The following is a 16,714-nucleotide window of genomic DNA, read 5'->3' as shown; positions in this document are numbered from 1 at the left end:
AATTTCTTCCTAATGTCTAACCTAAGTCTACCATCTTCCAGTTTGAAACCATTACCTGTTGCTCTCTCACTACATGCTGTTGCCAAAAGCTTTCTTGTAGGTACCCCCAGGTACTGGAAGTACTGGACATCAGTAATCTTGGATGTCTATTTTGGGCTTATAGAATCCATTGTTGCACAGTAGTTAAGTGAGACAAACCCCAGCCAAAACATCTGTAACTGTTAGGCTGGATAACAGAAAAAGGTTGTTCACCCAGAAGGTGGTTGAGCACTGGAACAAGCTCCCCAGGGAACTGGTCACAGCACCAAGCCTGCCTGAGTTCAGAAGCATTCAGATGATGCTCTCAGGCACATGGTGTGATTCTTGGGGTGGCCTACACAGGGACAAGAGTCGGACTCGATGATCCTGATGGGTCCCTTCCAACTCAGCATATTCTGATTCTATGATCAGTATCGTTATTTCTGGAAAACTATGTAATTCCATGAAAATGTTGAAGTGCCTCAAAAGCCAAAACAACATAGGCTTTCAAAAGTAACAAAAATAATAATTTAAGATCTACCCCAGTCTGAAAGCTCTCAAATATGCACCACCTTCGAAGTACATCTACCGTGTTCCCAGTGCCTCAGAAAACTTCATGACTGAACAGAACTGTCCTTCAGTGGACACACAAGCATCGAGTGGATTGGAAAAATTAAACTTCCCATTTCCTCCTGATCATCAAAACAGTATTACAAAAAAAGAACTACAAAAACCCATTCCAAACTTAAGCTATGGTGATACAATGTTTAAACAACTTATAATACCACCAGTACAGAGCTTGTGCTAAACACGTTAACAGCAATTCTGTGCGTGAGCTCATTAGAAAAAAGTCTGATTCTAACTGCCACTCAAGGCCACAGATTAAATTTGCTCTTGTCTTACAGATGAGAAAAAAACCTAATGGATTGCAGTTGCATAAACTAATTTGAAATAATACTAAATACAAAAATAGTAATACTATTTTTCTTAGGACTGGAATATGCCTTAATCAGTAACTTTTCCAATTAGCGATTTTTTTTCTGTGTGCATCATCTGTGCTATTAAAAAAGCCTGAGGTTTTTTGTTTGTTTGTTTGTTTTAATTTTTGTGTAAATCCACAGATACTGTGATAGAGCAGTAGTACATAAAATACTAGTACAGATATCTTCCAGCATGTAGCTGCATGCACACACAGAGGGGGATTATATTTGGTTGTTTTTTTAATGTAAAAACACATTTATAACACAAGGTAGGAAAGATGATCTTTAAAGTAGGCATCACATTCTATATTACCTTTAGGATTTAAAAATGAAAATTTAGGTTAACATGAAGTGATGTGTGCATATACTGCCCTCATGCTGTATATAATAACATTTCAACATTTTTCAGTAAGAAGAAAAACCTTATTCTCTTATTACAACAGCATTTTATCAGGAAAAACATCTTCACAGAAGTATTTATTTTTCTTTCAAAATAAAAACTATACTTACACTAATATCTGTAGGTACTTCCCGGAGTGAATACATTGGTTTATTTGGTATATCTTGTTTATTAAGGAGCTCAAAAACTGCAGGGTAAGTGAGCAAGTTTACCAGAGACAGAAAAGACTAGAGAAAGACAAAAAAGGAAGACAAAAGATAATGCTGATGAGTTAAGTATAACAAAGTAAATGTTAACAATTATTTGCCATTTACTTTAAGTTTGTTTTTATCTTTATCTGTAGGCTGAACTTGACACAAATAGAGCAGCCCAAAACAAGACTGCAAAACCTGGCAGGTGCCTATGTAATCTAAAAGGGCAGTAGTGTCTCTGAAATATTAATTATCTAACAGATTTTACAAGTAATTTCAAAAATTTCAATATTTTCATTATTACATAATTCTAAATTCTAAGACACAGCATACTCTAAAACACGTAACTCTGGTCTTTCTACAGTAATCAGAGACAAGAACTGATGACAGGATTTTTGTCAGGCTTTTTATTTATTATTTTGTATTGAGCTTAGTGGACCCTTGGAGTTGTGACTTGCTGTGCAACACAAGAATCCTGTCAGTCAGTCATCATTTGACTAGGATATTACACTAATTTTGCCTCACATGCCAAGAAGCAGGTATAGTCACAATAAATATTTACAGACATGTATGTATCACACTACTTGAAATAAAGCACTGTTTTTTTCCATGGCAATACATAAGATAAAGTAATTTCTCACATTCTGACAGCTTTGGTCAATAGGGTCAACTGGTGCAGATTTGGGTTGGGTTATCCTCATGTCGTCTTTTCCACACTCCAAAAGAGCCCATAATTCAGTTAAAAGTGCCTTTATAAAGCCTAAAACAAATTTTTATTCTAATCATAAGAATGACAAGAATACCAGAAAAACAATTTTCATATTAAAAAACATTCTACACCACAATTCTAACTCAGATTCTTAAAATTATCTATGTTGTGGGCTGAAATCTCACAAGACAGACCGTCTGAAGGTGACCCTCCCTTCTATTCTCAATCCTTTACTCAAACTACTTTTCTGCAGCAGTCTGCTTATATTCAATCTAAAACATACTGTTTGCAAAGACTATTTAATACTAGAGTAGGATGATATTTATGTATCTTCCATGTAAATGAGCTGCTGACCTTCTTTAAGAAGTTATCTGCTACAGATCAAGGTTAAGGTTGGAATGGTTAAGGTTGGAGAGGACTTTAAAGACCATCAAGGCTTAGCTAGTATTGGCTCTGTGGTTTTAAAAAAGAGAGATTTACTGTAACTCATGAATAAATAAAGACACATAGCAAAGAAAATCTAACGACTAAAAAAATCTCTTTAAGAGAAGCATTACTAGCTGAATTTTAAAAGTTTAATATTAAAGTAGAAGAGGAAAGATAGCCATTTAACTCTGAAATCTCCAAATATAAGTTTACAGGCTAAATACAAACTTAACACACACTACACTATATGCTCTCAGGGTTGAAAAATCAGTGCTGATTGGTTTTGGTCTACCATTTGTCTTTGATGCCAAGTGCCAGAAGCAGCATCCTGGCTGAGAACATTACACAGGACAGATGGGGTACTCCTCAGGTAGGTCTCCCTGCTTTCTGAAAGATCCCAGATGCATAAATAATAACCAATAACAATCAGTTTCCTTGACTGGCAGAAATTGCCTGCCTTTCTGACAGTCTTTCAGTCAAGTCATTTTTATTACACATCAGCCACTTCTAGATACTCAGAATATTTATAACTTCTGGATCTCATTGACTGCCACAGTAACTTACATGGTAGCTTTACTTAATTGATAAGGTTTTAGTTTTAACAAAACCACCTAGACCGCTGGGTGGTATGGCAACAGTGGAGTTGTCTGAGAACAAACCTGAAAGAACTTTATGGTATAGGGTTGACATATGAAAACAATCTTCAACTCAGACAATTTAAATTCCATTTCACAATTGTGTAAGAGCACCAACATCATTCAGGCATTTGCAGTTTCTAACTCTTTGAACAGTCAGTAACCATGGAACAGTACAAATTACAGAAATCAACAGGTACTAATTCTGATCTGTAGATCACTAAGAAGCCGTTGCAAATTGTTACCAACTTGTTATGTAACAGATGTAAATGTATTCATGCACATACAGGAATCTTCTGGAAAACCAAACAAATGAAGTAAAGATTTTGCATCATTTAAGGGGGAAAAAAACCCAACCAAACAACAAAAAAAAACCCAAGCAAACAAACAAAACACCAACAAAGTCCTGCAGCAAGGTAAATGAATGGCTTAAAAGTTGTAAAGAATATATTTCCATCAAGAAGAAATCAATAGCCAATTAAGTAGCCTTTGCTACTGCTGCATAATTATTCCATTTGGTTGGTCTTTTTAAATATCTTTCTCACTATCCTTTTCTAATATTCAAGACCGCAGCATGTAACCATTTAAAATATAATCATTCTTTAAATTACCTGAACTCTGTAATGCTACTGCACCTGTTGGTGTTGTTGCCATTTGTGTAACAATCACTCTGTTACCGAATTCTTCACAGTCATTTGTCTGTTAGTACCAAACAGGAAAGCACCTTGTTATTCAGAGGGCATGAAACTCTCAAACAATCTCTTAAATATCGATCTTTCCTACAGTTGTTTACAGAAATTTAATCCACTGTATATTTATCCTTGAATAGTTCATAAATATTATCCTCTACAAACTTACTAGGGTCAGATTCCAAAACAAACACCTTTATCAAGTATCTTATCTAAATTTAAATGCAAAATACTATGGTTGAGACATGCAACATCAACAAAGAATTAAAACATTAGTATTATTTTTCCGACACACACACATTTTGTAGGATGTCTGCAATGTTTTTTTTTCTCCTAAAATGCATATTACTGATTTTTTGTTACATCTCAAGTATTATCTAGCATTCTAGATTTCAACACCACCCACCAACTTGGTTTAGAAAAATCTGCACTTGGCAGAAGAAATATTTTGCCTGTCATTTCAAACTTAGAAGTAAAAATTCAGAAAAACTAAATATATGCCTGACATTCTGACGATAAGTAACACCCAACAAACTTTAAATCAGGGTGGCACCAATATCAAAGATGACGAGCTCCATTTTAAACTAATTTTTTGCAAAAATTAAGTGAAAAAATGCTTTCTGGATTTAGTTTCTTACTATGTTCCTTCTTCTTTCTTTTATTATAGTCATTAAAAGAAATAAAAAGTGTACAGACTCTGTAATGCTTACCTGGAGTTTTTTTGATAGACTGCTGAACATAAAATTAACACAATCATTCATGGCACCTGTACTATGAAGTAGAAATAGTCCTTTGGGCGTGGCAGAAAAATTTAGCAAAGCATCTAACAAAGTCTCTTCCCATAACAAACTGCAAAGGTAGCAAAACAATCATTAAGAAAGATATGTAAAAAAGCAAGGGAAAAAAGAAAAACTACTATTTCTAGCTTTGGAAAAAAAAATAAACCAGCACTTCATTCACTGGATTCTACATTTACTCTATTTGTTTACTCCATCTTACTTGCAATAAAGCATTTGGAAAACTTACAATATACATTAGACTGCATTTTGTACAAACATTCAAACTCAGGCTAGCAAAATTAAGTTAGGTAAGACCACAATACAGAAAGATACGTAATGGGAAACCCACAAGACCCATGACATCCTTAAGCATACTTATGACTTACTATCTGACTCCAAACAATTTTCAGGTGTTAATATGGCAGTTACAAATTGGCAAAGCCAGCACAGAATTTTTCACCAGTGTAAAAGCACTATGAGAAACTAACAAAGACTCATGTTTGAGGAGATAAAGGCTCCTGCTAGAAATCAGTACAGAATTATGAAAATAAGGTGTTATATATACACAATAGTTTCACATACTAACAGCAATACATGGAAAAATATTTTTTTTACAGACATGGCAGGAAGAACAGCAATTTCAAGAATAAAATATGATACTGTCTGCCCTATAAAAAACACTATGCCCTAAAAAGAAAATTGAAACAATTACATCATCTTTGACTAGGTACCATCCCTGCAGCTGTCACTACTCTCCAGAGATTTTGTTTCTCTAAAAGCATTTCCCTACTGGATTCTCATCTCTCTCTCTCTCCCCCTCCCCTTTCCCATTTTTGATTCCTATCACAAGCAAGCAGCATGCAGCTTTTCTCATAGCAGTCAACCATTACCCCAAACTCTAATCACTTTTCCTGCTGAATCCCTGCCATGTCATGTTCAGAAGCCAAAATTTCACCCAGAAATGTACCAGCATATCTTGTTCCGTAGTTAAATGAAATAATCTAGATGCTAGGAGCAAACTGTAACGTATGTCAGTGGTAGCAATTAGCTACAGCCTCTTCTGCCAGAGCTCTGCATCCCTTGCTTTCTTTTCACCACTAGATTTGAACTGCTATAACCACTTCACATGCCAACGCTACAGACTAAAGTAATAATGGCTATTTTGCAAATTATACATAAAATTTATGGTAAAGTATAAACAAGAATCTACTTAACTAAATTAGTTCTGCACTAACAACTACATGATCCTAAATTTTCAGGCTTGCAAATATTTATATATTTCTCACCTTAATGCAGACAAACATCCATAAAGGCACATCAAGTTTTAGCATAAAAGGAAGGATGCTTTTCACTTAATATGTATCAGGCTTTCAGCCAGAACACTGCCAATCTTGCTATGTAGTATTTTGAACATGTAGATACCAGTCAGAACAGCATTTTAAATTAACACATCAAAGCCATAAGATAAACTCTGACAGCTATTTTGTTTTATGCTTTCTAACTCACATTTTCCTCAAGCCAATTTCTGTAGTCAGAGAGATTCAACTATAAGTCAATTTCATATAGATTAAACAACTCCGTAAAACAAGAAAATCCTTAAAGGTCAAGATAATTTTGTAACTCCGAGACCTATGTCAGGATGACTTCTCTCCCTCTATTTACCCGTATGTTTCTGGCAAAAAACACAGGGTTATAAGATGACTCAACTGTGGATGAAGTAGCAGTGTGTGTTCATACTTGTGCATGTGTATAAATCATCAACTTACATGTTTTTTGACTCCAGACTTATTGATGAAGTTGAGTTAGCACCAGTTACAGGAGTGGGTACTCTTTCTGAAAGCAAACTTGTCTGAGAAATAAAATAAAAAACAAACAACAAACAAATAAATACCTCCTTACCATTTCTTTACACCATTTTTAAACTCCAGATCTTGCTTGTTTTCTTGTTATTTATGAAAAAAAAGAAAAATTGTTCATATTGTAGTCTAGCATTTGGCATAGCTTTCAGAAAAGCTTATTTTTTTTATTTCTTCCTGGATTATAAACCACTTCAAAGATAAAACATTTTCTAAAAGTTTATTAAAATTCTGAAAACAAAAAGACCCTTCTTTTTCCTCTTTAAATGGAGACTCCCAGAGTAAAAAAATCTGAATTAAAAAAAAACAAAATCAGAAGGCAACTCTTTACACTCCACTTCTGTCACAGTTAATGGAAATAACAGATTCTGGAGTCAACAACTAAATATTAAATGTATTAAGTAATTCTGCCGAATTTTATTTATTTGTATATTATATAAATGTATCTATATCAGTCAGGATATAAAATATATTATATTTAATATATATTATTAGAGACATTAATATATATATTTATATTTGATCAAGTTTCTCATCTAAATGATTGGTATGACAAACACTGCATATTTAAGATGAATTACTAAGTTGCTTTATGTTTCTAGGGATAAAAAGCATATTGCATCATTCAAATGCAAGTAAACAGTAATTAATTTACTCTCTTATAAAAACAATCTAATAAATCCACTGAAGATTATTCTATTAAATTGGACTGTTGTTCTGGATCTGTTAACTTCTCCTTTTGTACAAATTTTGTCTCAGAATCCCAAAAGAATCTGGGAACATTATTTCTCCATCACTCTTAGAACTCCAGCAGCTGTGTAAGATAGGACGAAACAAACTGCCAGGCTATCTACTAAAAACCTGTCACTATTGCTTGGATAGAGTCCACCAAAGTCAACTGTTTTGCTATACTTTAAATGGTGGAATATTATATAAATTGCAGATGCTTTAAAATTGAACAATGACAGAAGATAATTTAAAAAGTAATCAAGATGGTAGATTTGAAAATGTCACTTTCTTGTCAATTCTTGAAGTCATTAATTCCACTTCAGTCTCAATTTGACCTCCAAAGTTGATGGGAAGAAATGGCAATTTGTCAGTTAAATATGTCATGATTATTTTTTTTTAATTCGACCATTGAGCCTACTTATCTTGTATGTGTCAAAACAAGTTGCCTAAATGATGTTCTATAACATGATAAAGGATTTTAATGTGTACATAAGTCTTCTGTGCACATGCAAATGTTGTGGTGCTTTAGAGCAAATTAACTGGAAATGCCCATCAAAAGCATTTAACATTCTGCCTGGGATAAAAATGAAATAGAGTAAGAGCTTAGTTCAAGTAAGACTAACTAGTTACATATTACAAAAGTGCCAAAAGACAGATTGTTAAACTACGTAAATTACAGCATGACTCAAGTGAATGAAACACCCTAATTCAGTAAAATCTTACCAGTTCTCAATGCAAGTAACATAACTTTCAAAACCAACATGCTTTGATGAGAAACAGTTTACTGTGATAAAATTATGATTGTAAGCAATATATTTTATTTTCAGTCAAAATGGATGCTTTCATGATTAATGTTCACATATAAAAGCAATGAGAAATACCTATAAACTGGTGATTTAAGTCTCTTCTATTCATGTTCTATCTTCCTTACATTTTCTGCCTCATTTTACATTGTAACAGTACTTTTAGTTTTTCTTATCAGAAAAAAAGCCTACAGCATTTGACAGGAAGAATAGCTGTTGGGTTCTCTTTCCCTTGCATTCAATCTTTCTCCTAATCCCTCGCCTCTAAAATAATCTTGTAGTTTTTTGCCCTTTTTTTTTCCAGCTTGGTCTGATCCTTCTTTAAGAAAATACTTCACAATCACTGGAAGAAAAAAAAAAAAAAAAAAAAAAGAGATTGTTCCACTTTTCCATATAAAGTGAAGCAACACACCTAAATTTTGGTTTTCCACTAAGAGCTCTAATACCTATATTTTAAATAGGCTTTCAGCTTATTTGGAAGCTGAAGCTCTGTATGTCACCCTTATCTAAATGCTGCTGCTATTACTGTAATGACACAAACATTTGTTTCAATTTTGCTTCACTGTGAACTTTTTAAAAACCGCCTTGTAGTTCTGCTGTCATTTTGCCATCTTCACTAATTTTTATAGTAATAGAGAAGAATTCTTACTCTGCATACTCTGAAGTACAGACTACACTTCATAAAACACCCAAGTATACAGGTAAGACAGGAATATTGTCTGGCACTTCTCCTTATAGTCTCTTGAGACTCTCTGGCATAAGTTGCATCTAACTATTTAAGTCAAATATTTGGAATCTCCCTTGAAGGAGAAGACCAGATCTGTGATGGACAATGACTATCATGACATCAGGCAATCTCTAGCACCACGTGTAGAAAGGAAGTGATCTATAACTGGTAGGTGTTCCAGTGCATCTTTAGAGTCCTTGGTTTAATCTTAAGGCACAGAACTCTCTTAAGTTTCTGCCGGGTTCTCACACAGACAAAAATTTGAAAAGTAGAATTTCAATTTTAGAACAGTTCAAAGCTGCTTTGAACTGTTGTAAAATATAAGCAGCCTGAAACAAAGAACTATTACATAACCTGAAACTCTTACAGCAAAGATTTCTTCCAATCTTCCCAATTCTAAACAAGATTTACCTTTTTCCAGGCCTCTCCTATTGATTCATGCAAGCCATAGGGAATTAGCATTTGCAGTCCTTCACAATTTCTGTATATCTGACGACATACAAAAATGAAAGCTCCTTTAACAACTGGCAAAGTCTCAGATCCAGATAAAAGAGAAATGTTGTCATGAAGAAGTTTCTTTGTAAACTGAACAATGACATGAACAGCTGTAGGACTAGAAATAAAATAACACTTTAAAAATGTTGCTTTGTAGTCATCAATAAGCCTTGAAACAAATCCTCTAAGTAAACTTATTTACATTTTTCTAGGGGAAAAGAAACTATGGAAAAAAACTATGACCCATTATGGAGAGGGGTTACATAACTTGTAACACTAGTCAGAAGAAACATACAGCAAGTGATTTTACTTTGGCTACGGGTCTACAGGAAAAGTAATAAGACAATAAATTTAGCTTCTGTTTAATCAATGTTAAGGATATTACTAAAAGGCAAAATTTGTTCTTCTTCCTATCTTGTACTCTCCTTCTTAACTCTTTTAGGCTTGCAATGGAAAGGGCAACTCCTTCTCCAAAGCACTTTTACATCTAACCTCCCTTAAAAACATATGCAACTTCTTAGATCCCTCCACCTAGAAGACATACATTCCATAACATTTTTATGACCTGCAGCTTTGATATTTTTTAAAGGCTAGTCTTGATTTTACTGCCCTGTTTCAAGATTTAGCACCAGCTAACAATACACTACCCACAGGATCACACAGATCCTAAGTTAGGTACCATGTTAAGAATGCCAGCTTCTCATACAAATTCTGTCTCTATTAGATATACTGAAAAGTGAATGGTAGATTAAATATGTTCTTTCAATAAAGCAGGTTGATTTTTAATACTTATTCTAAAAACAGAAAACAGAAGAGAGGTCTTTGGCTTGAGCAGCAGGACTATGAATATAATGGAACTACACTCAAAAAAATGAAAGCTCTGACATGAATAAGAAAAACAAGTAAATTATTGAGATGTCCCTTAATAAAAGTATTTATTTAAGTTTTCATTTCACCCAGTTATACACTTAAATGTCTCCTTAATACATTTTCTAAAACACCACTTTACTTGATAATCATACATTTTAAACCAAACATAAGCATACCATGTTACAGACAAATGAAGGGAAAACAAATCTCAGAAGACTAATGTAATCCATTGAAGTATCACTAATGATATTTGTTAAAGCACTCTTACCTGTCTTTAGCAAGTTTTTCATTTTCTCCATAAAGAAGAAGAGAAAGACCACCATCTACAGCTGCAATCCTTGCCAAAATATCAGCTACGTCTATTAAGGTGTTTTCAAGACAGTTTATATGCACCTTTTTGGAAGAAAAAAAAAAAAGTTCTCAATTCAATGCTTTTGTGAGAGCTGTTCATTCAAGTCAGGCTTATGTATGCAGAACCTGAAGGTCACCTTTCTGATGATTGCTCAATGGCTTAAACAAAATAGGTAAACAGCCTGTGTTCAAATGCCATCACATAGAAATCTTCATTACAAATGACCATAATTGTCACTTTTAATGATTTAATGATTATGGCTGAAGTTCAGTGACAGCACAGATATAGAGAACAGTCATTTCTAAACCCCTTTTCTCTTTTCCCACCATGAATGTGGAAAGGCTCCTCCATTGCTGCATTTGCATTGGCAACAATTTGGCTAGAAGTAGAATTTTGGCTCTCAAGATCTTCTGTGTCCACCTCACTTCTAGGCTGCAGTAGGTCAAAACCGCTTTGGAATTCTGAGAAAATTATTCCTCGCTGCAGCAAAGCAAAAGTCATCTGCCAATTCCTTATTCACTTTAGAGCACCATGTAGGCTCAATTATGCTGTTATCAAGCATACTTTAACATTCAACAGTGGGATTCAGACTGTTGGGTCTGGTACCACCACTAATGAACGTACTACCTGAATTAATGCTGAATTGGTCACTGCTCATTACTAAGTGAGGACAATATTCCAATAGAAAACAAGCAGAACATGGGTACTTCATCAAGAACCTGCCAGGGAGCAGCAAGAGGAGGATTACTGTTCTGGTAATGCTTGTTAAGTATCTAGTATGTCAGAATGGGGAATAAAGCAGCACTCTCCTGAAGCTGAAGTTCACTGCTTAAATCTTTTCCACTCTTCCTTAATTCAGCTAGGACAGCTGGACTCACAAGTGAAATTATTTTTTAAAATGCTATGCAATCCAACTCCAGCTTCTTCTCTCACAGGTAGCTCTATATTTTATATAATGTACAGAAGAAGAATAAATAGTCTTCCTACTTTAAAATTTAAGGAATTTACTATTAATGCTGGTGGTCAAAGTAACCCAAGAGAAAATAACATTTCTACTTTGTTTTTTTTTTTGTATTACTGAAAATTTAAACTAAGACCTGACCTTTTATTTTTAGGTTACTGGGAATCATTGTTCAGGATTCTAAGAAATGAACATACTGTGCTGTCACAGCTTTTTCAAGAGTGTTATTATGATGATTCCCTTGTGCAAAACCAAAATCAACCTAAAAACACCTACTTTTTTCATTTAAAATGTGAATGCAATGTTCTGCACCAGCTATGCTTCAGCAGCAATTCAGAGGCTAGACAGCCCAAAAAGGTCAATACTGCTGCCCACAAACCGATTCTTCTGAGAACTCCTGCTTACAGCCACAGAGCTTCTCCTTCCTTCTCTCCTACAGATTCACAATACTACTCAGCTTAAAAGGCAGTAAGGCTTTCACTTACCTAAGTGAAGGCAGAGCTCAAATGTAAAATAACAGAGCTGTGTTTGCTCATTAGGCCCACTATAAAACCAAAGAGCCCCAAACGCAGCTCCAGTGCTACCCAACCCCAGCAGAAGAAAGATATGTGACAGGCATGGTCCAGTATTACAGTCCAACATTAGAATTTCTGGGTGTTTAAGAAGTGCCAGTGGTTCGGTTGGGAAGAAAAAAACAGTTCAAATTCTTGCAAAAGAGGAAGAGGGTCAACTCTGACATGGTTTAGCTTTTCTAGCTATGATTTGCCAGAAGCAATACAAAATCTGCACCTCCATTAGAACAAATATGACCTATACCAGATTCATAACACATAAGCAAACTACTACAGCTACTGTGCATTAAATATTCCAGACCATGTCTTCTTTCCTTAAACAGACTAGTTACTAAGTCACAGGAAGGTTTACAATGTGTTAGGAGTTCAGCTAACTATGAGAGACAGCTGAGCATGCCAGGAAACAAACCAACCAACCAACAAAAAAGAAGAACTGTTAAACTTGAGTCTGTTGGTTTTTTTACTAATAATGTATATAATAAAGAAGAGAGACAGCTGTATATGTTTTAGAATACCATGTGACCACAGAGATTGCCTGGGGGATTACAGAGGCCTCCATCACAGCAAATCAATGAAATCAAAGCCTAAGTACTGTTTTTAAAGTTGACTATCAGTGTTCAAAGCATATGCAGGCTCAGTCATTCTTTGTACATGAAAAAAATTTCCACTACATTTTTGTAATGCAGAGTAAAAACAAGACAATTTCAGTGTTCATCTTCCAAAAGCATCCGAAAGCCTTATAAATGTAGAAGTAATGCTACTGTACCCAGAAGGGATGAATTTTTGACGTGACCAAATTTCTGCAGGACTGTGGTTGTTAGCTTTAGAGAAATACACATTTTAAAATATTTACTTGGAAACTGTTTACACTTTTGAAATAGCATTGGAATATTTTTGTATAGGCAAAAATATTATCAGGAATGAAATGTTTTCTGAAAATCAACAAACTGCATGGAGAAAATAATCAGGAGCATACTGAAAAAAAAAATAATTCAATTTTAAGAACCTAGATGAGGTATTCAAGTTAGGAACCCAGCTTGTATGTCCAAGCACAAGTCTCAGGAAGTAAATTCAACCCAAAAACAAACTTCCTTTTTACCAAAATCAGAAAATAGTAATTTTTAATGATGAATGACGTATTTTACCTATACTGTCTATTAAGAATAATTAACTTCAGGTTGCCAGATGAATTTAGAAAGGGATAAAAGTAGGCTGTCTTTAAAATAACATGTAGAGCAAATGAGCATCCAAAAGACAAATAAAAACACTGGAAGAAAAAATAAATGTTAAGCAATGTGATGTTTCCAAAGGAATGGTCTCACTACACCATAATTTTTGCTACTCTTCACAAGACTTCAAGAAATCTAAGTTTGTCAGACCAATCACCATGACAGCTGACATTATTTAAGGCATACTGTAATAGCTAAAGTAGAAAATACTACAGAAGTTACCATGTGACAAAATAAATCTTTTACATAGAAAATACAGAAAAAGAATGTAATTCTATGCATTTAAAAATTATTTGAAAGATTACTACAAACCTCTGTGCCACTCAGTAAGCTTTGAACAGGATGAAGTAGAGCATCTATCACTGCATCTTTATATAAACATTCAGCAGCACGTTCTGTCTGATCACAAAAAACTTGCAGAATCTCCATAACAAGACTTGTTGGAGAATAACTGTCTGGTGAACACAAGAAGTATTTGTTTATATGTTAACTTACAGAAACATATCTATGTAGCTGCTCATGTAGATGCTTCTGAATTATAATTTTGTTAAGTACTGATTTAACACAGGTAGAGGAAAAGGTAAGAGAGGAAGGGAAGAAAAAAAAATCTGCACAAACAGCAGACCCAAATTAAAAAACTGCAAAAGAAGTCACCACATGCCTTACTATAATTATATATATTAGCATATATTAAAAACAAATATTTACCTGTATGTGCTGCCAAAGCTGTCTTTGGGTAACTTGGAGAGTAATAAATAAGCCGAGTAAATAATACCAACAAATCGGTTACGGATATACTATCTATTAAAAACACACAAAAAACAAGAGGAAAGTACTCAGCAAATAAAACTGCAACGTTAATTAAAAAAAAAAAAAAAGATTTTGTCAACATATGTAAACAATGCTTTGCTTTATTGAAGAAAAGAAGGTATGCACAACTGATAGAGCAAAGGACATGCATGTACCTGGGGACTATACCAAAGTATTTAATGATCAACTTATAAGGCTTGATCTTGCTCCTAATTCAGCCAATTGCAATTCTACCATGTCTTTCACTGAAACCAATGGCAGCCAAAGTTTGAGAATGGTGAATACATGTGGCTGTAGGAAAATGCACTACCTTGCTATTGGATTAAGTGAAACAACTAGAAATGAGACAAGCTGTCAGACAGCAAACATAGCCAAATGCAGTTTGGGAACTATTCCTGCAAGTTTCATGTAATTATGTTAATATTTCAGACAACTTGTGTGGAAAGGGTTGCTATTTATGAAGCTGAGAAAGACACTATTATGAACACAGATGGTGAGACTGTTATTTTTGTAGGGGACAGAAAAAAAGCAACCATCACCAATAGATAATGCTTGAATGGTGCTATACAGATAATTCTTAAAATGACAAAAGCACTTGATTTGTGTTTCTTCCTCACAACAGTCCTACATTGGATCTATTAAGTTCTCATTCTCAAACTAAAGGGACAAAATACCTTTAAAAGACAAGTTTCAGAATTAGTATCCAGTCATGTTTTGAATTCTACACTGAATGAATAGAGATACTAATGTAATGGAACACTACAATTACTCTCATTCACTTGAATTTGCCAACTCTGCACAATGTATCACTATACGCATATTCCTCTGGATGTTCAAGGGCTTTTTCCACGTGTCTTCTGTCCTTATTAACACCCCTGTTTCACAGGTACCGACTTCCTCTACCATTGCTTTACCATAATTGTATTAATAGGTTAAGCTCAGAGCAATTGTTTTCAATTTTAAATTAGCTTGAAATACTGATTTTGTTTCACACTTGAAAAACTGTTTTGGTTCCTGGACATGTCTCTCTTCCAACAAATTCCATCACTGGGTCTGACAAAAAGATGTTAAACAAACCTAGAAAGACTGATTCACTTAAACAATCTTCCTTCAACATCAAATTAATATACTCATCACAAGAGTGATGCCACAACCATCGAAGAGTAAGAAACTGTGTTGATGTCCAAAACTACCTATACCATCTTTTAAGAAATGTTTCCAGGCACAGAAATGTTGAAGAAAGTATTGTCCTATTGTGTCCACAATATTGCACTGGAAATGTGTATCAAGTATGAGTAAGGTGTTGCCCAACAGGTTCCATTTTCCTCAGCTCTCCTCTTACCTTTTTTATTTTTCAGCTGTACTGGAAAGAGATTTCGGCCTTGTTTATAGATCAACAATCTTCCTAAAAGGCACAGTGAATGAACAAAATAGACATACTGCAATTCTGGTCCAGTGTAAGAAAAGTTCTGCTTATCACCTTTAACAATAAAACAAAAAAATTAGAACTTGACTCTTTTAGTTTACTCTAAAGTACCTAGCGACTACCCATCACGTTAATAGACCATTTTGTTTATAAAGACAGACAGCTTAAGCAACCAACCACTACTATTAGTTTTGTCTAAGAAGACAGCTATGTACAATTTTGGGAAGAAAAAGAACAGATAGAATGTCTTCCTCTTGAGACAGTATACTCAAAGACCTAGAGAACGTGGATGTACGTGCACATAATGCAAGACATACGAAGAAACTCACTACAATAATGCTGGGAGAAGTCATTGGCTCTGGAATTTCTCTTAACTCCTGCCTTGCAAAATTCAAAATAATCAAAACATTGCTGAACAGCTGCATTAATCTGTGGGGGGAAAAAAACACAAAATTATAAAATAGCCAGTATTTTACAATCAAGTCACTCCCTCTTGTATCCAAGTACTGTCCTTTAACACAAAAACCTAAATATCCACTATGCTGCAATTACTTAATGTTTCAGTGCCTTGTAAGGGTTAGGAAGAAAATTTTCACAGGGCTATTAAAACACATTGCCATTATTATTACATTATCACGCTACCAGAAGCATTTAGACAATCTATGAGAAGAGCACAGAGAACATGCAAGCATTTTGAGAAGTGAATGGCAATCTGTGATTTCCATACTGTCCTTACTATAGAAGATTTTCATTTTCCACACATAAAAAACTTAAGTCTTGAACACACTTAATAAACTGTAAGTTTGGTTGTTGGGTGCTGTCAGTGCTACTACCGTTCTTTCCAGAAATGCTATATCATCATAACAGCATTACCAACTAATCAATGTATATTCAAGTTAAAAAAATGTCAGCATGGATTTAGAAATTAATCATAACATTAACAAAGCAATACATTTAGATTTATTACAGTTTGGAGCTGCTAAGATTTATTCATAGCTGTAAGTAAAATATATATATAAAATAAGAAAAATACTTAATTGGATGTTTACTATATGCT

At 34.3% G+C, this 16,714-nt stretch overlaps 1 protein-coding gene across 3 annotated transcripts in view; it reads right to left on the bottom strand.

The window, feature by feature from the left end:
• The window catches only part of TBC1D32 (TBC1 domain family member 32), a 78,750-nt gene that overhangs the window by 48,485 nt on the left and 13,551 nt on the right, over positions 1–16,714 (bottom strand). For all 3 annotated transcript variants that reach the window (XM_051613470.1, XM_051613473.1, XM_051613471.1), the window contains exons 12-22: positions 15,987–16,086; positions 15,574–15,711; positions 14,130–14,222; positions 13,734–13,876; positions 10,576–10,700; positions 9,354–9,555; positions 6,594–6,676; positions 4,759–4,897; positions 3,971–4,058; positions 2,231–2,349; positions 1,509–1,625 (exon numbers count right to left, since the gene is read on the bottom strand). In XM_051613470.1, the coding sequence (XP_051469430.1) occupies positions 1,509–1,625; positions 2,231–2,349; positions 3,971–4,058; positions 4,759–4,897; positions 6,594–6,676; positions 9,354–9,555; positions 10,576–10,700; positions 13,734–13,876; positions 14,130–14,222; positions 15,574–15,711; positions 15,987–16,086 (1,347 nt within the window). The remainder of the gene's footprint in view (positions 1–1,508; positions 1,626–2,230; positions 2,350–3,970; positions 4,059–4,758; positions 4,898–6,593; positions 6,677–9,353; positions 9,556–10,575; positions 10,701–13,733; positions 13,877–14,129; positions 14,223–15,573; positions 15,712–15,986; positions 16,087–16,714) is intronic.

Source organism: Apus apus, chromosome 3, assembly GCF_020740795.1.
Source record: "Apus apus isolate bApuApu2 chromosome 3, bApuApu2.pri.cur, whole genome shotgun sequence".
NCBI classification, from domain to species: domain Eukaryota; kingdom Metazoa; phylum Chordata; class Aves; order Apodiformes; family Apodidae; genus Apus; species Apus apus.
The sequence above is the reverse complement of the archived record's forward strand: the minus strand, read 5'-3'. Positions and strand labels throughout refer to the sequence as shown.